The 20,664-nt window shown below is 51.5% G+C and overlaps 1 protein-coding gene across 2 annotated transcripts in view; it reads right to left on the bottom strand.

Moving 5' to 3' along the window:
- Window positions 1-2,006: 2,006 nt before the first annotated feature.
- The window catches only part of TANC2 (tetratricopeptide repeat, ankyrin repeat and coiled-coil containing 2), a 121,813-nt gene continuing 103,155 nt past the window's right edge, over window positions 2,007-20,664 (bottom strand). The window contains exons 18-27 of one of the 2 annotated variants that reach the window (XM_065747224.1): window positions 20,405-20,498; window positions 16,229-16,362; window positions 15,573-15,696; window positions 12,434-12,609; window positions 11,713-11,845; window positions 10,246-10,337; window positions 8,582-8,728; window positions 6,365-6,465; window positions 2,562-4,526; window positions 2,007-2,436 (exon numbers count right to left, since the gene is read on the bottom strand). In XM_065747224.1, coding sequence (XP_065603296.1) covers window positions 2,169-2,436; window positions 2,562-4,526; window positions 6,365-6,465; window positions 8,582-8,728; window positions 10,246-10,337; window positions 11,713-11,845; window positions 12,434-12,609; window positions 15,573-15,696; window positions 16,229-16,362; window positions 20,405-20,498 — 3,234 coding nt within the window. In that variant the 3' untranslated portion in view covers window positions 2,007-2,168. Of the gene's footprint in view, window positions 4,527-6,364; window positions 6,466-8,581; window positions 8,729-10,245; window positions 10,338-11,151; window positions 11,182-11,712; window positions 11,846-12,433; window positions 12,610-15,572; window positions 15,697-16,228; window positions 16,363-20,404; window positions 20,499-20,664 lie in introns of both variants that reach the window. The other variant, XM_065747225.1, reaches the window with a different exon arrangement.

Below are 20,664 nucleotides of genomic sequence, written 5' to 3'. Positions count from 1 at the left end.
CACCCCTGTGAGGACTGCTGGGGAAGCACCTTAAAGCCACTGCAAAGGACATTATGTTTGAAAGCGCCTCCGCCTGTCGATGCTTATGTACAAGAGTCAGTTCTCGTGCTGGAAATGTGACAATTTGCTGCTTGTTATTTATTTCTTTTTTTACTTTTCTTTTTTCTTTTTTGAAAAATACACCAAGAGACGAGAGCTGCTTCGCTATTTCCTAACGAGGACACCACTCAACGCTTACACATCCAGTATTTATCAGAGGGATGAATTCCTACAGTAAAGTGCACCCATGTACAGAGAGGACAGATGGAAAACCATCAGTGCAAGGATCCCGTGAAAATGCAACAGTCGCTATCGTGACAAACCTGCACGCTGCACTGCGCTGTCTCCGTGGGGGTGGTTATGGGGAGAACTGCTTTTTGTTCTTTTCCCTTAGGACACCTTCACAAACCCGAGGTGACACTGGGGACACGGGGCAGCGCAGTGCAGTGCATGCAGCTCTCCAAGGGCGTGCTCTGCTGGGCAGAGAAGTGGGGCTGAGCTCGGTTCCTTTTCCCATTTGAGGAAGCAACTGAAGGCAGAAAGCTGCTTGCTTGGGAACGCTGAGGGGAAGGGGTTATCTCCTTACAAAGCAGAACCGCTTCCAAAAGAGGGACACACAGCAGCATGCTGCTTTCAAGGAGAGAAGCAGTGCTCCCCCGGCCCTGTGAGAAAGCAAAGGTCGGGGCTGAGCAGTGCTTGAGAAGCAACAAGCCGACCTCAACGCAAACAGTGCCCTGGACAAATACACGACAGCACAAGTGCTTCTACAGCTCACAGAGGAAAAGCCCAGGATGCTCTCGGTGTGTCTGTGAGACACAAGGTCCTGCCTTGCCCAGCTTGGGCTGAGGTTTGGCTCCAAACCCACGCTGCATTTCGGTTCAAGGCATTTTGCAAGCTACGTCCAGATCTGGGGAGCACTTTGGAAACATCAAGAGGTTTTGCTCACTCTTCCTGCTCAGCACCAGATCCCTTTCTTGCCCCGTAAGGCCAGAGCTGGGGCCCTGGGCAGCCTGAGCTGGTGGCAGGATGAGGTGTTAAGCCCCTTCCAACCCAACCACCCCATGGTTCTATGACTTTGCTGTTAAGAGCTGCTATGGGTGAGGCTTGGCAGTGGGCAACAGGCACTATTTTTGCTTTAAAACAAGCTCCAGCTTTATCACTCATCCAACCAATCACCCTTGGTAATGGAAAGGCAAATTACTAAGCAAGCAGCACTAAGTGAAACACTGGTGAACAACTCCCTCCGCCCATCCCCCAAAAATGCCAGGGAACAACTGAAGAACTCAGTAAAAAGGTTTCTGGAAGTGTCCTCTGCTCTTCACACTGCCTTGATGTGACTTGTGTCTCGTTTACAAAGAATAAGAGGAAAACAACCAAACCACAAAAAATGTCTCGAAACCGAGCACAAATAAATTATAAGTATCTCTCTTTTAACTGATGGTCTTTAAAGAGCAAAGCACCATCTCTCCCATCTATAGGTAGAGAACAGAGCAATCCCTTTCCAAGATTTTGAGATGGATCCTGCAACCCTGGAGTGGCTTTTGTCACCAGACTCATCCCGTCCCAGAGCCACAGTGCCACGTTACGCACCCCATCAAGAAATAAACATAAACTGTGGGTTTCCTCTTTGGATTCTTCCTAATTCTTTCCCCCCCTTCCTAGTTGAAAAGACAGAGCACCATAAAAAGCCCCGAAACAAACGAAAACCCCAACGTTCAGCTGTCCTGGTGATACATGTGGTGCCACATGTGAGATGCAACCATCTTCTAACAGGGAGATGGAGCTGCAGTCCCACCCCTAACCCAGCTCCCTCAGCCCATGAACACGCGATCTCTGAGCACGAGTAAACCAACATCAGGACACCTGCATGGCAAAGCAGCAAAGCACCAGGTGACCTTCCAGCAGCTTAAGCAATTAAAGAAACACATTTGCACTTCTGCACACCGGTCAAGCAGGATGGATGCTGTGCATAGCTACAAACGATGCTCTGCTCTGTGTGAGCAAAGAGAGCACTGGGCAGGGAACGGCCCGGCTGCGTGGCAGCCTGCAGATGCGGCCTCAGAAAAGGCTCCTGGGACTCCTGCTCTGTTCCCATTGGGAACTGTCATCAGTAAGAGCTCACTGAGACTTCAAAAGAAACGAACTGAAATCGGATGCGACCGTCTCCTGGAAAAAGATGTGGTTACCTCCCGCTGCGCAGGGGATGTTCCTGGCCTACCCCGTACTGCACACTGGGATATCCTGGCTGGCAGCTGCCAAGCGAGGGAGCTCAGCTGGAATTGGGCAATGTACTGCTTGGCTGATGGTGGCTTCAGAGTCAGCTGGGGAAGGAAGGGCTGGAGCGCGTGCATGGTGTCGGACCACCGCACCAAGTAGCGGAGAAACGTGGTCATGTCGCTACCAAAGAGAAATAAAAATAATAATCATCATAATAATTAATAATAATAATAATATGCATGGAAATCAAGCTTGGAAGTGTGTGCTGCAAACATAAGGGTCTTACTCCAACAAGCGTCTCTTACACATTAGACTCCACAAATGGTCTCTTTGGTTTGATTGGGGATGTCTGCCCTTGCCGGGAGTCCCGGGAGAGCTGCCTGTACAGGTTGTCCTGGTAGGCCTGTGCCACCGGCAGCGTCCTCGCCACCTTGACATCGGGGTACGAGGACGCTTGGGTGACCCTCTCCAGGAGGTCTCCCCGGGACCCATTGGCCAGCATCCCATGGGGGCTGTAATAGTCTTCCTCTAGCAAATGGCCATTCTGTGCATTGTTGGTTTTGTTATAAAAGGCAATGTTGCTGATTGAAGAAGGCGGGCTAAATGATTCCGGCTGGGGGAGATTGCCAGGAGACGTAGGGCTAATGACAGTGTCCACTGACGACACGGCCCAGGTCCGGTTCTGCTGATGGAGGTGGGGGTACTGCTGAGTCCGAGCGGTTTTATCAATGATTCCCATGAACGGCGTGGTCCGGGAACGGGCTGGCTCGCTGGGGTACCCCCCCTGCGTGGGGGACACCGGGGACAGCTCGTCGCATGCCCTGTCGTAGGCCGGCTTGAGAGGGATCTCCATCTGCTGGATGGAGGCGGAGGGACGGAAGTTGGGCGTCAAGTTGGAGGTGGATGAGATGCTATTGCTGGAGGGAGAGAAGCGCAGGCCGACGCTCTGCGAATGGAGCAGCGGCCTCGGGGTCGGCGGGTGAGGCTTGATTTCGCTGGGGTTAACACTGATGGGCCTCCGGATGAGGTGGGACACATCTGGCGAGCCGAGCTGGCCGGAGGGCAGGGATGTACGCTCCAGGTCCAGCTTTGAGTGGCACACGGGGTAGTAGGAAGCCGACTGGCTGCGGCCGATCTGCGGTGTCTGGCTGTACCTCATGCCCCCCCTGTACGCAGAGGACGGTCTCTGCGGTAGATCTTCCTTGGCCAACCCTCCGTGCTGGCAGATGGCCCCCGCACTGAGGCTGGCCTGCACGTGCTGCACGGGCCGGCTGTCCCCTACGATCCCCCCGATGGAGCCCTGGTACACCAGCCTGCTCTGGCTGACCCCCATCTCCCCCGCCGCCGCCTGGTACTTGCTGGCCATCGAGTGGGCCACCTGGCTGTACGCCCCGGTGGGGATGACGGTGCTGGAGTGCACGGCTGAGCTGGGCTGGTTGCTCCGTACGATCTGTGCTTTTGCTGGCTGCAGCCTCAGAGCCTGCTGCGGCACGGCCACGGGCAGCTGGGGCATCTGGAAGGAGCGCTGTGACATTTTGGACAGCGGGGACTTGGGCCTGCCCGGGAGCGGGCTGACGGCACTGGGTTCTTGCTGATAGCGAACCGGGGAGCCCGACTGCGACCTGTACACGCTCATGCCATCTGCGGGGGGGCTGGCACGGTACTGAGGGCCTCTGCGAAGAGGAGAAGGCGGTGGGCTCTGATATTCCTTCCCCTGGCTCCCAACGGGAGGTGGGCTGAAGCGGTACGAGGAGCCCTGGTGGGCAGGAGAGGTGTGCGGAGGACTGGGCCGGTAATGGGAGTTCTGGTGTGTCGGAGATAGAGTGGGAGACGTGGACTGGTAGCCCTGCCTGGTGGGCGAGCCCACGGAGCTGTTGGACCTGAAATCAAAGACCTGATGGGAGCCGAGGGGTGAGCCAGAAATATAGGCCGAGTCCCGGTGAGACGGGGATGGGGGCGGGCTCTGGATGATGGGAAGCCCTTGGTTTGGCCTGGACTCTGTCTGCAAGCCAATGGAAACGTTCTCAACGTCCTGCTCGAGGTACTCCTCCTCAAAAATGTCTTGCACAGAATACAGCTCTTCGTGCTGAGCTTCGGGCTCGGGCTCTGCTGGCAGTGGGGGTGGCTGCTGCTGCTGCTGCTGCTGCTGCTGTTGCTGCTGCACCTGCCGGCACTCCTCCTCCACCCGCAGCAGCAGCCGCTGGATCTCACGGTTGTTGGGGCACAGCTTGATGGCCTCGTTCAGATCCTCCAGGGCTGCTGCGAACTGCCTGCTTGACAAAGGGACAGAAAGGAGAACTGAAGTTATTCTGCATTCGTACGGAGCCATTCTCGGAGGCAACTGGGGGTTAAGTGGCTTTGTCTGGCTTACTGTGACCACTGCTGCTGGCTGTTGCCCTACGTTCCTCCCTGGGATTTATTTTATCCCAACTGAAGGTAAATACTGCCAGCCATTCTGGGTAGAAGGGAAAATAAGGTCCTGACATGGCACAAACCAGCCTAGCAGAACACCTGCCCTCTGCAGCGTGTATTATGGGCTGACTGATTACTCACAGCACCACCATGAGCTCTGCCCTGTGCTAGCAAAGGCGAAGCCAAAGCAGCTGAGCTCACTGTAGCCGTAAACAAGTGCAGCTCTGATGGAATTGCAGCTGCTTACGCCAGTGAAAACGTCGCTCCTGCCCACTGCCAAGCACACACAGCGTCAGAGCTGGCAGTGGGACCCAGGGGCTCCCGGGGGCAGCGTTTTAGGCTTAGCTGGCTCTTTGATTTTGCAAAGGATTTGGCTAACTTCTGCAGAATGAAGGGTCTGAGCAGTGTTAGTAAGCCTGCAGCCCCCCTGGGATGGCTTAGCAATGGCAAGGCTGTGAGGAGTAAAGGGAGGTGGGGTCTGGGGAGGTGGGTTGTCATTTACAGGGACATCATTCACTTTGGAGCACAACCATCCATCTGACCATAACTGTGATCTGGGGGATGATCCCCCTCCCTGGGCCTGGACATGCAAACACCCCAGTTTGTTGCTCTATCACAGAGAGAGAAAAACTCCCCAGCACCTCCCAGCAGTATGAGCTTCTGCACGGCCCACTGGAATTCAGGTGCAAGGAAGAAAAGCCTCATTCCCTGGGCTGAGCTGACCTCAGGGGTGCTGCACAAACAGGGAAACAAACAAGGGCCGAAGTGATCACCGTTTCTGTTGGAGAAACCTGGGGAGAAAAGGATGCCTGGGGGCTGATACAATCTGGAACCCAGTTCTTATGCTTCCTTAAAGCATTCTGGAAACAATGGAGAGGAAAGCCACGAAAGGAAAGGCACGAGGTCAGGGTGGCTCAGCTGAAGGGCTCCTCTGCAGAACAGAAGGTCAGGACCGCACCGCCCACATGGAGTGCAGGAGGAGCACACAGCCCTGCAAGTCCCTGCCAGCATGGAAGGCCAAAGCACAGCACTGAGCTGTGCTGTTTACACAGGTGGACCCCACATATGTCCAGCAACTGCCGTGCATGGTATTTACCACTGAGACTCATGCAATGATGATATGCACAGCCCTTCAGTGCAGGACTCAAAAGCAAGCCCTCTATGTAAGAATGAGGTTTAAATGAATCTTCTCTTCCATCATTCAGCCTTCCAGGAGGTGACCAAGGGAATGCCCTGGGCTCCGGACGCACAGAAAGGCCATGCTACATGGTCCAGTGCTCTGAGGGCCACGAGCACAGCTGGCACAGCCACTGCACGACTCGTCACCAGCTCCTGCCCTGCAAGGAGTGCTGCAGGGCAGCAAGTCAGGGATTTAAGGTCACACAAAAGCACTGTGATGAACAGGAGCCTGCCCTTTTGCACAGAGTGAATCACATTTTGCTTTGAGTCCAATCTGTGGTTGAACTGAAGTGCATTTTCAAAAGAACACAGCCTTGGTGTAAAGGCTCCCAGTGCAGGAAGGTGTCCAGACGAAGTTCAGCAAAGATCAACAGCTCAAAAACATTTACACCCAGTTCTGTCATCTCATGAAGGAATGTTCTTTGCCACTTCTTCACGTGGGGACACTCACACAGTGCTGCACTGTGGACACCTGCAGGAAGGGACCAGACCCTCTCAGCTCTCTCTGTGTCCTCACCTGCTGCTGCGTTTGGCCCTTGCTCTTGCATAGTAAGCTTCGTAAGATTTCGGTTTCAGCTCCAGTGCTTTAGTAGCAAATTCCTCCGCCATTCCAAAGTCCTGTCATTACAATAGGTGGATGAGTTGAATAGTAGAAAAACATACACACACTGGGGAGAAAACAAACTTATTATGGACATCACACATTAGCTCTGAAAACCTGACAGTACTGGAATGTTTCACATGGATTCCGTATCACTTACAACCAGAGTGTTCTGCTGGCACATCCAAGGACTCAGCTTTCCATGCTGGATGCTGTCAGCACCCACTGGAGGCTGGCATGCCACTGGCTCCATTCTCATTGTGTCCCCGACAAGAATATGCAATCCCTGTCCAACAACCTACAGTCTTGAGGAAACATCTGGTCTCTCAGAGCCTGGAATGTTATCTCATGAAGGATTCTTTTTCCACAGTCAAAAGCGATAGGAAACCTTTCCCACGGCCTCAGCTTCCCACTCTGAAGCACTGACAGACTTGCAAGGGGCTGAATCAAGCTGTGCATGAAGGAAGGAACTCACAGTACCTGGGGAGCTACAAACAGGACCTGCCTGGCAAAGGTCTCCTACCTGGGCCACAGTTTCACTGTCCCCTTGCCTCTCCCTGTGTGTTATATTGTTGGGAGTGGGGAGGAAGAGCATGACAGTGAAGAATGGAGATGTGATGCTGAGTGGCAATGCCATGATATCAGCTCATACCCTGCTGCCTGTCCTCCCTCATCCTCAGCTCAGGTGTAAAGGGGATCTCCTCCAACTGAATGCTTTACTTAGGCTCTAACCCTTAGCAGTCCTGGGAGAAAGCACTCAAGAATACCTCTTACAGGTCCAAGAGCTCAGTAAGTAAACTTCACCCTGCTAGAAATGAAGTTTATAAGCACACTACGACCTCCTGCCTCGCACCAAGCAGCTGTGCAGGGACAGGTAAGGCCATGTACCCTAAAAAACTCAGGGTGAGGTTGAATCTCTCCCAAGGTGTTCATTTTGGGGTTTGCTGTTGGGGACACCCTGCTGGGAGAAGCCCACACTGCAATTCGTCTGAGCAAAGAGGCCACAGAGCAGTGCCTGCCTCATCTCAGGGTGGGTCTGTCAGATTCTCAGACACAGGCCAGAGCCTGACATTTAGGTTGAAATACGCAAAAATCCTCAATAAGATTTCTACTTCTGAACCCACAGGGGAACATTTTTAAGTCTGGTCTGTAGGCAAATACTTTGGTTTGTAACTTCAGCAGCAGTTACTGAAGAAATACTGCCTAACAGATACAGCCTAACACACCAAACCAAGCGTGTAGGCAAGAGGCAGTTACTCTCATGGTCTAACCTACAGGTGCAAAAACTGCAGAACTGTTTACACCTGTCCAGTTTCTATCATAAACCAAATTAACAGTAGCTGGTAATCTTGCCCTGAACGTGCAGGCTTAGCAGGGGGCTGGCTTGCTTCAGGAAAATGTTCACACTTCTGAAAACTGCTCTGTTTGTTCCCCAGCACTGAGATTTTCTTTTCGTTGCTTTTCATCTGTCTCCCTCCTAGCTCAAAGCCATGAAGGTGTCACAAAATCCCACCCTCCCTTCCCGTGCAGTCATCGTTGGCTCGCGGTGCTGGCGGAGAGATCGCTTTTTGAGTCTACAGAGACTTGAAAAGTTGTGGAGGTGAAAGTCTGAGAGCAACGGGGAGATGGCAGCGTGCTGGAGAACAGAAGCACTGCCGAGGCTTGTCGCTAGATGCTGCTGGATTGGAGCAGGGAGTGAGTGATACAGCAGTGCTGGGAGGAGAGGGAGCATGTGGGGGTGCCTGCGGATGAGTCACTGCCCTGGGGAAGCGTTAGCCCCCCAAGCATATGCTCCTTCATTTTAAATTAATTAGCATTCCAAGGAGCATATCTCCTGGCTCCTCCTTCACTACTGCCCTAGAAATGTGAAAAATGCCTCCACCCCTCAAACCCACATCATCATCAAAAGGGAGTGATAAAAAATTCAAAAAGCTATAAACACGGCCATGAATATTTAATCACCGGGGATGTATATGAAATCATTACTTCTGGAATTATAAAATGCCTGTGCCCTGTGAAGGGCAACCAGGGCACACAGAGGAGGGCACAGGGGTCGGGGCACGGATGCAGGAGGGACATGGCTCTGCACAGGGGCAGGATGCTGCTGCTTGCTCCAAGGAGTGGGGGACTTACATTCATTTTCCTTCGACATCGGGAGAGGTTGAGAAGGAGCGACACCTTCAGCTCACGAAAGGTTTTCAGGTCTTCCCCAAAGCCTTCCCTGGGGAACTTCTTCAGAGCATACTGGTAGCGCTGGGCGGCCTCCTTCACTTTACCTTTCTGATAGAAGGAGAACATGTCAAAGCAAATCCTTTGGAGGGGTTTTCTGCAGAGCACTGCCAGACCCACGGGTGTTCTGGAGGTGAGGGTAACACGATCTCAATATTTGGCTGTTTTCTTGAAATGAAAGCCAGACTGCTTCTCCAGTATTTGATCTGGAAACGCAGACGCCTTGTGCAAGTTGAGTTCTCCCATCCTCACACAGTGGGAAACTCACTGAGAATTGTTTTAATAATTTGATCCAACTCCATCTGATTTATGGACAAATGGACTTCTGAGCTGGGTGACCAGTGACCCAGCTCCGCAGAGGACTCTACATCCCTCCCATGAGAGGATGCACCCCTGGCACCCTGCTAACAACTCAGGGGCTGTGCAGCTCTACCATGCTGAGGAGAAGGACTCAAGCAATGAGCCTTCACACCACTCCATCCTGACTCAAACCTCAGCAAGCACTAGGGAGGGGAAGGAACACAAAGCATTGGTCTTTGGATGCAATAGCAATAGCAAAGATAAGTGTTACAGCACTGATGTGGTTTTGACATTGGACAAATGGATTGGGACTCATATCCTGGACTTCAGATGTCTAGAAATTAGGTGTCTACATCTAAGCCTGTCAGATGGGTTCCTTTTATCACTACTGGGACGCAGCAATCACCTTCAAAAGGTGACTCATCTTTGCTATCCTGGTTATCTTCTTTCGGGATGGGATGATCTGTGCCCTGAAGGGGGGCAGCTATAGCAGCTGGGGTGAGAGAAAGAGGGCAGAACGGGATCTGGGACGCACACGATTCATGATGACCCAGAAGTTCTGCAGCTATGAGCAGTAAAGCTTTAAAACCTCTGAGATTCAAGTTTTGGAGTTGTATCACATATCTCTGGCAGATAACTGCCGTTGCAATGCCAGCTTTGCATATTTTCTGCTTTACCCTTGGAGCCTAACAGTGAATCACTGTTGTACTTGCACGTTTTTTTTGTGTGTGTGTGCAGATCTCCAGGTCTTAATACACAAGGAGCAAAATGTAATGGTAACTGTAATGGTGGAACACAGCCCACGAGCTGAAGGACAATGGCAAAGCCACCTGCACTCTGACGATCTGTTTTCATCACAAAAAGTTTCCTTTCTTTCACAGGTTTCTCTGGGGCATACTGCCCCGTTGCCTTGCTCACAGCACAGAGCTGCTAGGTAACAACGCTGCCAGATCTAATGCCATGACATCAGCACTGAGAACCTCTGGAAAATGCTTGGGTTCCGCTGTTTTCAAGGAGGAAATGAAGTGCTGGCTCAAGCCCTGAATGCAGACAGCCTTGGCTTTGCTTCAGCCTTGCTATGGACTTTGGCATTCAACCTCCCCCCCCAACACAACCCCACTAACCAAACACAGCTTGCAGCACAAGGAATCCTGCAGGCTTTAAGGCAGCAGCACTGCTCACTGAGCTATCAAAGGAGGAACCAAACTTGGTGCAAATATATGCAGCGAGCTGTGTTTTCCCTATCTCCCAAAGAAAACCCTTCTCACCTTATAAAACATGTCTCCCTCCTCCATCAGCTTGCTCAACAGGATGATCATGATGTCTGGTTTGGAGGTGGCCATCGCCCATGTTGCTGGACCTGCAGTGTACAGGATGCATGATGGGTAAAAAACTCATACAATGCAAGGGTGGTAGGAAGCTGGGAGGAAAAAATATCCTGGGGTGGGAATTTCTGCTGGAGAGAACAACTTGTGGCGTGGTCAAAGAGCAGAGAGCTCCCAATTATTGAGTTGACAGTTCCTCTTGCACTTAAAATTAACAGCATCTACATTGCAATGTTTTTTTCCTTGGCTGTCAGTCATTAACGCTGGCACTAATCAGCACGGCCACGTGGGGAAATGCCAGGAGCCATCTCCACGAGAGGGCAGTGCTGTCTGCAGAACTGGGCTGGGGGCAAAGTGTGGGGGGAGTGAGCAGTGCTTAAAGGGAAAATCCAAGCGGATACATCAGGAGTCATAGTACGTAATTTATTTGTGAATTAATATATATGTGTACGGGTGTGCTAGCTAATCCTAGCTAAAAACCAGTGCTGGGCTGGGGATGCTCTGTGCTGGGAAGTGCTGCGGGACAGCACAGTGGACCCAGTGCAGAGCATCACTGTCTGACTGAGTCTGGGAGGCAGGGGTGGAGAAATCCGGGGACAGCTCATTAGTGTGGGGGAAGAATAAGTCACCGGTATTTCTATAAGTAGATTCAGTACATTTTGGGGGGAAGCGGGTTAGTTTTTAAGTTCAAGTTATTCTCTGCAACAGTCATTTAAAAAAATTATTCGAAGGTGAGGTAAATTAAAAGATTAGAGGTGTTGGGGACGCATGCAGGCTAAATCAAACAGGAGAAAGCAAGGCTGACAAAGCTATCAGATCGAGGCTGATGCTGACAGCAATGAGATATACCTCGTGGGCGACTCGGTAACGTCTGACAACCTTCAAAGAAAGGAGAAAACAAAAAGTTGTAGGAGAGAGGGGAAAAAAATGGATGAAGGTGAAAAGAAAAAAAAAAAAGAAAAAAAAGAAAGGAAAAAGCAGCTGTGAGAGGCAGGCAGCAAAGAAGCCAATGCACCAGCAAAATCCCCTTTCACAGGAAAACGCAACGTGAGCGGCTGCGTGGAGCAGTGCAGGTAACACTGAGGTCTGAAGCGTATACAGAGCAGTGGAGGCAGCAGCTCACAGCAATGCATGGACACAGTACACTTGTCGACTCGGACTAGTAGAGATAGAAAAAGCATTACCAGAGGAAAGACCTTGCCAAAGAAACGCTTGTTTATTCACCTTCTCTAAGTGACACGACAGCAACAGAACATCCCAATTTAATGAGACAACATGGCACTCCTGACTCGGGGCTGCTTTTGGGGTACCAAGAAGCAGTGGGGCTGAGGCTGCCTCTGGGTTCTGTTCACCAGGAGCTCGATCCGAGTGCCCGTGCCCAGCGCTGACCACGCGTCCCCCAGGCCCTACCTATCTTTGCTCCTTTCTTCAGGAGGGTGACGACCACCGAGGTGTTGCGGCACCCCACCGCCCTGTCGAGGGGACGCATCCCGCTGTAGTCAACATGCTCGATCATGGCCCCGTGGTCCACCAGGAACTGAACCTGCAATGGCAAACCAGCAGTCAGCTTGCTGGGGAAAGACATCCAGCAACAGCTTGCTCAGCTACAGCTAAAAAAAGGGGAGATTCAGGCCACGTGTTGGGAGGAGTTTCTTTATCCAGAGGATGGTGAACCCCTGACACTGCCCAGAACTGGGGGTGCCCCGTCCCTGGAGGTGTCCAAGGCCACAGATGCACTCTAGGCAGCCAAAGCTGGTGGAAGGCAGCCAGCCTATGGCAGGGGATGAGATAAGGGGGTTTTGGGGTCACTTCCAATCCAACCGTGCCTTGGTTCTATGGGTCTATGGTCTTCAAGGTCCCTTCCAATCCAACTGCGCTGTAATTCTCTGGGTCTATCGTCTTCAAGGTCCCGTCGAATCCAACTCAACCATTCCATGTTTCTACAATCTTTAAGGTCCCTTCCAACTCAACTGTGCTGTCATTCCACAATTCCAGCATCTCTAAGGTCCCCTCCAACCCAAACCACGCTATGACCATGTGACTGCTACACCAAGCCACGCTATCCACACCAAGATGGGCTGTACTTCTTGGAGGGGTTAAGGCAGGCTGCCCTTTTGGTTCTGCCACTCACCACCTCTGCGTCGCCATAGAAAGCCGCCAGGTCCAGTGGTGTGCGCCCATTTTTATCAGCGTGGTCGGTGGCTGCCCCGTTCTCCACCAGGGCCCTCACCACGGCCAGGTGGCCCTTCAGGCAAGCCCAGCTGAGGGCTGTCAGGCCCTCCTTGTCCATCAGAGAAATGGAGGCACCTGGAAGGACAAGTGGCAGCTCACTTGAGGGCTCTATGACAGCAAACCGTCACAAACAGTGCACACAGTGATGACAGCTTGTTTTTAGAGTGATACATGTAATAATTAATTACTGTATTAGCATTTCTGTAGCCCACCCTCCATCACAACTCCAAATGTGCTGATAAGAGCTGTGCAAGCAGGTTTATTTGTGCCAAGCTGTAAACTTGTTCACACTTAGCTCTGCAGATCCCCCCCCACCCCCCGGAAAACCCTGTCTGAGCAGCAGGATGGATCTGACATCCCTCTGCTGAGATGTCAGTCTTTCATTTTAACTGGTTTTTGGTGTTGTTTTTCTTTATTCCAGCCTGTGTGAGTCACAGATGAGGACCATTTTGCTGTTTCAGCAGGTCGCAGCATACCAGGGGAACTAAATCATCTCCATTCTTCCCCGAAAGGGCATTATTTCCCCCTCCTCACTCTCCTCCCTCTTACCCAAATCGACACAATTTCCAGCAGTATTTCTCCCTGAACTTTACCCAATATAAATACAACTCTGTGGGATAAACTACTGCCAACTGCAAGCCAAGGAGGGGGGAACTTGACATTTTCTTGGATGCAGAAATTGCGCTGCCATACCAACGGGTCAGCATTGCTTCACACGGCATATGGATCCGCATACGAGATTTGAACAGCAGCATTAAGTGAACACTCCTCTGCGTGGCACGAAGACAGCTCCTGTTGCCATGGCACACGCAGGGCTCTCGCTCTCCAGCGTTCAGAAGAGATCTGCATCAGCTCTGCTGCTCCGAGGAGCTGTGCCTACCTGCAGGATGCTCCTGCCAGCAGGCTGGCATGAATCGCTGCTGCAAGTGTTTTTCTCCTGTAGGTAAACTCTCAAACACCCACAGCATGTGTTTCTCCCTGGCTCCAGAAAGCTTAGCAAGTGGGGGAGGAATGTGAACGTCCTGAACTTCCCATTCATCCCAGCTGACACATCCCTGGGTAGCACACATTGCCCAGATGACAGCGGGCTGCTATGTCTTCCAGCTCGCACAACTTGTTTGTGGAGGAGCAAAACAACGTGAGTATGTGCTGGAGATTGTGTTCAGAAACCTGCAGCTAGAGCTCTCAGCACAGCCCCAGCACTGTGCCTGCTGCGTGCACAACATGGCTGGGGCAATCTGATGTGCTGGGGTGGCATGCTGCTGGCAACACTGCTCCTCACCTCCTTCATCCCGCTGTCATGCACCCGTGAACCCTCCTGTGAAAGCTCTCGAGGTGACTCCCAGCTAGCTGAGGCCAACTGCTGCTCTGCTAAAGAGCCTCATTTCACTCCTTCTCATTTGTACCAGTTTCTTTCTTGCAGTTAAACAAAGTCCTTTGTTGTTGGGTGGTCCCATGTGGAGCCATGAGTTGGACTCAGTGATCCTTGTGGGTCCTTCCCAGCTTGGAATATTCTATGATTCTCTTGTTTGTTGTTTTTTTTTTCCTGACTTTTGGAGCAGGAGAGAAGGCTCCTGCAGGAAGAGAGAAGGCTGGAAAGCTGCACATCACCCAACCTTCCCATTCCTTTCCCAGTCCAAAGGGAAGAGCCAACACACAATGATATGCTGACTTCAGGGCACCGATGCAGTGATAAATGCTAAGGTCTCAGTGAGCAGTGCCACAGCAGAGCCAGGCTCCCAGCAGAACCTCTGTGTGCCTCTCTGTTCCTCCTTAATGCATCCTAAACTCCCCGGGTGTCCCTGACCCACTCAGCATTAATCAGTCAGACATGGAACAAGCAGAAAGTTTGGAGGGGAAGTGGTTCAGGTGCCATGGTGGGACCGATCCCTGCTGCAGTGGGAAAGGTTTTGTCTGGGTACAACCACCAACGGACAGATATCCCCTCTAGCAGAGGTACAACCAGGGAGGTTTAATTCATGGTTCACAGCTCTGCTCCTCCTGGTGCTCACTGAGCAGCAGGTAACTCTACCAATTTGGATTTCAAGTTGATTGAGGACTGAGACTCGGTTAATAAAAAGTGTGTACAAACGCTGACTGCGTTCATCAAGTACAGTCAAATGAGACTTGCTTTGCAACATGCTAATTACTGCTTATGGCTTATGATTCACACACTTTGATTTTAATGAATCATTAAACAGGATTGTTAAAGCTATTTTAATTAACATACCCCATATATCACTGTTCTGTGCCCAGGCTTGAGCTAACTTTTCAGGCCCATGTGTTATGGCAGATTTAGTGGAGTTTAACAAGCTATTTAGAAGAATGGTCCCTTTCAAGTACAAAAGGATTTCATGCCTTTGATTTCTTGGCCCCTCAGCTTCATGGTCACTGTCACAGCCCTGTGTAGGGCACAGCACTTGGCAGCATAAGTCTCACTGACCTGTATCTAAGGACAGAAAGAGCAGTGTCTGTACAGGCTGCAGGCAGCGTGCTGCTCCGAATCACCTCAAACGTGACACCAGAAACGAGTAAAACTGAAATACACTCTTGGTTACCAAATGACTCCAAGCGTAGCAGAATTACTGGACACTAAAAGCACTGAGCAAGGTGAACCTGTGAGCACTAAACTCAAACAGCAGACTGTCTTCAAAACACCCAACACACCAAATCCTTTCCCACATCAGGGCCTTACCTTCGTGTTGGTGCGGGTGTCAAAATGGTGGGTAGCAATGCTAGCATTGAAAATGGGAGTGTTAATGTGTCCCAACCCCTGGCCCTGCTGGCACCTTAACTCCTACATATATATGTGGTTTGGAGGCCATGAGTGTCAAACAGGAAGCAAAACAGAAAGCCAAGATGAGTACACCAACCACTCTAACTGTGCTCTCCAAAAGCTGGGTAAGGTGTCGAGGACTTCTCCCACTGCCCCATCCGGTGATGGGGTCACAGCCCCTCATCCTCAAGGAAATGCAGAAGGCTCTGGCAGGAGACTTGCTGTGGGCAGACCCCAACGTGCTCCAAGTCCATGCTCTAACCTTGTGCAAGCAGGAACTCCACTGTTCCCAGGTGTCCCTCGGATGCAGCCATCATCAGCGGCGTCCGGCCCTGCTTGTCTGCCATGTTCACGTCGGCGCCGTGGGTGAGCAGCAGGTCCACGATCTGCAACACACAAAGTGAGGGCACACCTGGAGGAGCTGCTGGGAGGAGATGGGAGCTCAGAAGGACCACTGTAGTCCCTGCATCTTGAAATCATTAAAGGTTTTGCAAGCTTTCCTGGAAAGCAAGCTGGGCAGGGGGCTGATCTCATGCTCTACAACATGACAGGAGGTTGTAATGAGGATGGGGTTGGACTCTGCTCCCAGCTAACAGTGATAGGATGAGAAATAATGGCCTTAAGTTCAACCACGGGAGGAGTATTAGGGACAATTTCTTCTCCAAAAGAGTGATGATGTGCTGGCACAGGCTGCCCAAGGAGGCTGAGGGGTGTCTCCACTGATGGAGATGTTCAAGGAACACAGAGATGTGGCACTGAAAGATGTAGTTATGAGCACAGAGGGGTGGGTTGGGGTTGGGCCTGGGGGAACCCGAGAGGGCATTTCCAACTTTAACGACTCTCTGACAGTACAAAATCTCAGCTGCACGTTGAGATTAGAGCCCCAGTTCCCAGGCAGAGGTGGGACGGGCTGCTCACCTGCCAGTGGCCCTGCCGGACGGCGCTGAAGAGCGGCACCACACCGCGCCGGTTGGGCTGTGCCACGGCAGCTCCCTGCTCCAGCAGCAGCCTGCACACATCCAGCTTCCCCCGGCCTGCTGCTGCTGTCAGCGCTGCGGAGAGAGGGGGCAGTGAGAGGAGCAGCCACCACGGCCCCATGGTCCCAACCACAGCCCCCCAATGGGCAATGGTAACCAAGGAATGGGGACGGATCAGGGATAGTTTCCTGCCAGCAAGGCAGCGAGCTCTGGGCTCTCCTCTGTTGCAGTGCTGCTGGGATCAGGGATGGAAAGCAGGAGTGTTAGCTCTGTGCTCAGATGTTCTCCATGCAAAACACTCATTTTGGCTGCTCCTTCTGGGCAGGACCAACCCCACCTGCAATGGTCTTTGTGCAAAAACCAAATCATCTCGCAGCTTCAGTGGGCGGGGAAGGAAGAGCCGATGCCTCGCCCCCCTCCCTGTCAAACTTTGCTCTGCCAACCCAAAAACCATGGCTGGGTTTGAAAAGACACATTCAATCCGAAAATAGTTCCAAGTGCAGGACCTGCCTTTGACTCGTCTTTGGTATTAATTTTAGACTTTTCAGTTCCTCCCTCTCCCTCTCTCTCCCCCCCCACCCCCTCCACTCTCCGTGCACTTCAGTGCTGCCTCCGGTGGGAGTTGGAGCAGAAGGTGGGAGTCTATTTCTAACTGACGTCGCCTGTTTTTTCTCTGCAGTACATTTCTGTGGGACGGCTGATTACGAGGTGTTGATGGGTTTCCAACTGCAACGCTGTTAATGGTGGGGGATTTAATTAATTCTCTCTTCTGTTCCACATTATGCTCGAGTTCTCTTCGCTCGGAGTTGAGAGACAGCAAGAGTTAAAAAGAAAAATCATCCCTTTACCACAAGCAGAACATACTGCAGCATCTATAATCAGATCCATGTGGGTTTTAAACGTAAGCTACCAATATAGCGGGAGGACTGTGCCCAATGCACACAGCACAGGGATCAGCGCACGGGGCTCTGGGGTTCTATTTCTAAACCTTGAAATCTGTGGGTTAATTTCAGGTATTTCACATCAAAATGATTTATGTACATCAGCTACACAGCCCGCACACACCACAGAATGTACTTTGGAGCAGGCTTTACTGGAACAGGATGACTGGATTTATTGCCATACCCTTCTCGGCTCTGCTGGACACCTCCGTCCTGCAGCACTGAGGCAGCACTTCTGTTCACCCATCCCAGTTCAAAAGCTCAATTAAACCACTTCAAGACTCCTGCAAGAACCTTCCTGAAGCTTTTCGCACTCCTCAGGTGCACATATCCACCTGCTGACATCCTCACGCACACCGACGTGCCTGCAGGAGCCACCACAGAACCCTGAGCACGAGGCACGGCTTCTCCTCTGCTGCACCAAGACTGGGAAGGGCCAGGAAGGGAAACGGTTTGGTTGGAAGTTTTTCTGCCTGAGAACTGATGGCTCATTGTGAAGAAGTGAGCACAGCAAGCCCAGCCAGCAAGAGGAGATTGGTGCCTGAAAATGGCAGCGTTTACGCTGCAGCTCTTCCAAGAGAACGGAATGCCATGCTATCACACCCTGTAATAACCAACACTTGGCATGAATGCTGTGAAACAGTTGCTGCAGTTCCCAAAACACAGCCAACAAAACCCAGGATGACTCCATCCGCCCTCCATCACGAGGGTGTCAGGTCCCCATCGGGTCCCCAGCAGAAGGGATTTGCTGCAGGACTCAGCCTGCAGTGCAAAGCGTGCCTGTTTTCTTACAGAAAAATAAAAGTTTATCTGCAGAAGAAATGGTTCAATCGCAGTGGGCTCCAATATGGCACACAGATCTGTTTCAGGGGTTGGCAGCAGGACAAATGCAGGCAGTACTGCTGCTCTTGCACCTCCAGCCCTGATGGAGCTGTTCTAAGTGACTCAGGCGCTTTTGTGCTGGGTTTGATAGGAGCCTTGTCCCAGGGGCACAGGATCCATCTGGAGTTGTGCTGTCAGCAGTTCCTAACCTCATGATGTAACTTGGCGCTGTCATGAGATGATATCAGGCTGACATCACCGAGCTGGGCACTCAGCTCTGCTCTACGGCACATCAGACACACGAGCAACAAGTATCAAAAAACAGAAGAGACACCACTTGGATTTTCAGATCACAATGCTATTTTTGGGTTGAAAGCAGCGTTTCTCTTCAAGTGCAAACTAAACTCACTATTTCTTCTCAGGAAAATAAAAATAAAACAACGTGTGAGGGAGTCTTGTGATCCATATGAACTTATCTTACCTGTGATGGAAGGAAACACTGCTGCCATTTTGGTGCTTGGCTCAGTTTTGCTCCATTTCCTACCTTGCCCACAGCGGTTGTAATGGATAAGTGGGAATTCATTTCTAACAGCTCTCCCAGTTTGCGTGCTACTTGCACATCAGCAGTCTGCACTGCCAGCCGTTCCTTCTAAATGTGAGGCCAGCTTTTGGCATTGGAGAGGAGAGGTATGGGAGGAAGGTGACAGTGGGGGAAAGGTTTCTGCTGGAGACCTTGAGGCAACAGGGGGGCTGGGAACAGCAGAACTGCCTGGATGTGAGGGAAGAGAAGAGCTGGGATTCTGCGAGGAGAAGAGCATGCAGCAAAGTGCCTGGAGCAGAAAGACAGGAGGGCTGTGACCTGTGAAGGCAGAGCTGTAGGGAAAAGCAGAGCCACTCAACAGCTGGGAAAGCTGTAGGGCTCTCCACCAGGCTTTGCCAGCTTATCCAGACAACCACGACTATCCTAACCCAAGAAGAGCATCTGCATTACCTGATGCTGCTTCTGAGGGCACATTGCAAAGACACATCTCTGTCACTTCTAATCAAACTCTGATGCCACCTGACCACCTTCTATCTGCTACCCTTCTGCTGCTGTTCTGCAGCAAGACTATTGCTCAGCAGCCCAGCAGCAGCGCATGCTCTGGATGAGCAATCTCTGGCCTGGGGTTATGACCTGGCTCACTGATAAAAATGCCACTGTCCTGTAACGAACTGCCAATACTCCATCATTTCATTTGAAGAATTCTATATCCAATTTCTCTTCTGCTCTGTGATGCCCTTGGGGCACTTCTGAATTGTTTATTTGCACACTCGTAGCATTATTTCCACCAATAAAGGCAGCATGCCCTTGCTGCTCTGTGGCTGTGGGTGCACTGAGCTGGTGCTTTTCCCTGTGCTCTTACCCACGCTGGGACACCTCAATCCTCTCCCTCTGACATTTACAGCAGAGCTCGCTCAGAGGAAATACTTCCCAGCAGACTCCATCCATTACAGCACTGTATCAGTGCTTTCAAAAGTACAGAGTACCCATCAGCTCAGAACGTAACCCAGCTCTTTCCCCTTCAAATTGCAGCCAACCTGAGCCCAGCACAGCAGGGCCTGCACCCCGGAGCATGTCACTATTAAACGAAGCTGACGGAGTGGGAGGCAGTGCTCTCTCACCCAGACAGGGACTGTGCTGCAGAGCATCAGCTCGACAGGAGCACTGATGCATGTGGACCGGTGACCTGAGTGCAGGAGACGGCGGGTAACATTCAGGAGGTCACCGGAGTCAAAAGCCAACAAGTCCAAGTTTGAACAGCTCAAGAAAGGTGACAGCGTGACTTGTGTGTGAGCGAGGAGGAAGGGGTGAATGGCTGGTTTTGTTTTGGGGGCAGTGAGGAAAGTAGGGTTTCTGTGTTATGCTGCGAGCATCAAGAAGGGCACTGTGGAAAAGGATTTCATTTTAACTAGCAGGTGTTAAATAATGGATTGCTTAACAATCAGAGCTCCGTGTTACAGGGAAGGGGAGAGCGGAACAGAGATGTTTTGGGTAAATATGCAAAGGAGCAAAGAGAAAATGAGCAGCAGTGTGCATCCATCTGACTTAACGTGGGGTGTTTCAGAAAGCAGTGGCCTGTCTGTCAGAGCTGCTGCGTGCCTTATGCCCCAACCCAGCGTCAGGAGCAGCAGAAGCTCAGGATTTCCCAAAGCCCAACTCTCCACCTGAGCACCATGGCATCTGTAAATCACCCGAAATGAAATCAAAGGAAGGGAACTTCTCCATCAGAGCAAAGCAGGGATCGGGGGTGTACCAGGAGCCCATAAATACAAACACAAACATGCAGGAGAAGCTACAGATCTGCAGAAATCACCTGTCTCTCCCCAAAGACTGTCAAAGCTGTTGATCTGTGCTCGCTCCACCTCCTCTTCATCTTTTTCTGGAAGATCGAGCAGGTAGGAGACAATCTAAAACAAAATGACACGTCAGCTCACAAACCTCAACGTGTTATAAATAAACTGCTGACACTTTAACAGGAGCTGCTCTGAATACACCGAGGAGAAGGCACTGATTCTCTGCCTGGCACTCCCAGCTCGAGTAGATACTCACACAGAGATCCATCACCGAACTCAC

This window comes from Cyrtonyx montezumae, unplaced genomic scaffold (genome assembly GCF_038088225.1).
Source record: "Cyrtonyx montezumae isolate F1298 unplaced genomic scaffold, pur_monq_1.0 scaffold_43, whole genome shotgun sequence".
NCBI classification, from domain to species: domain Eukaryota; kingdom Metazoa; phylum Chordata; class Aves; order Galliformes; family Odontophoridae; genus Cyrtonyx; species Cyrtonyx montezumae.
The sequence above is the reverse complement of the archived record's forward strand: the minus strand, read 5'-3'. Positions and strand labels throughout refer to the sequence as shown.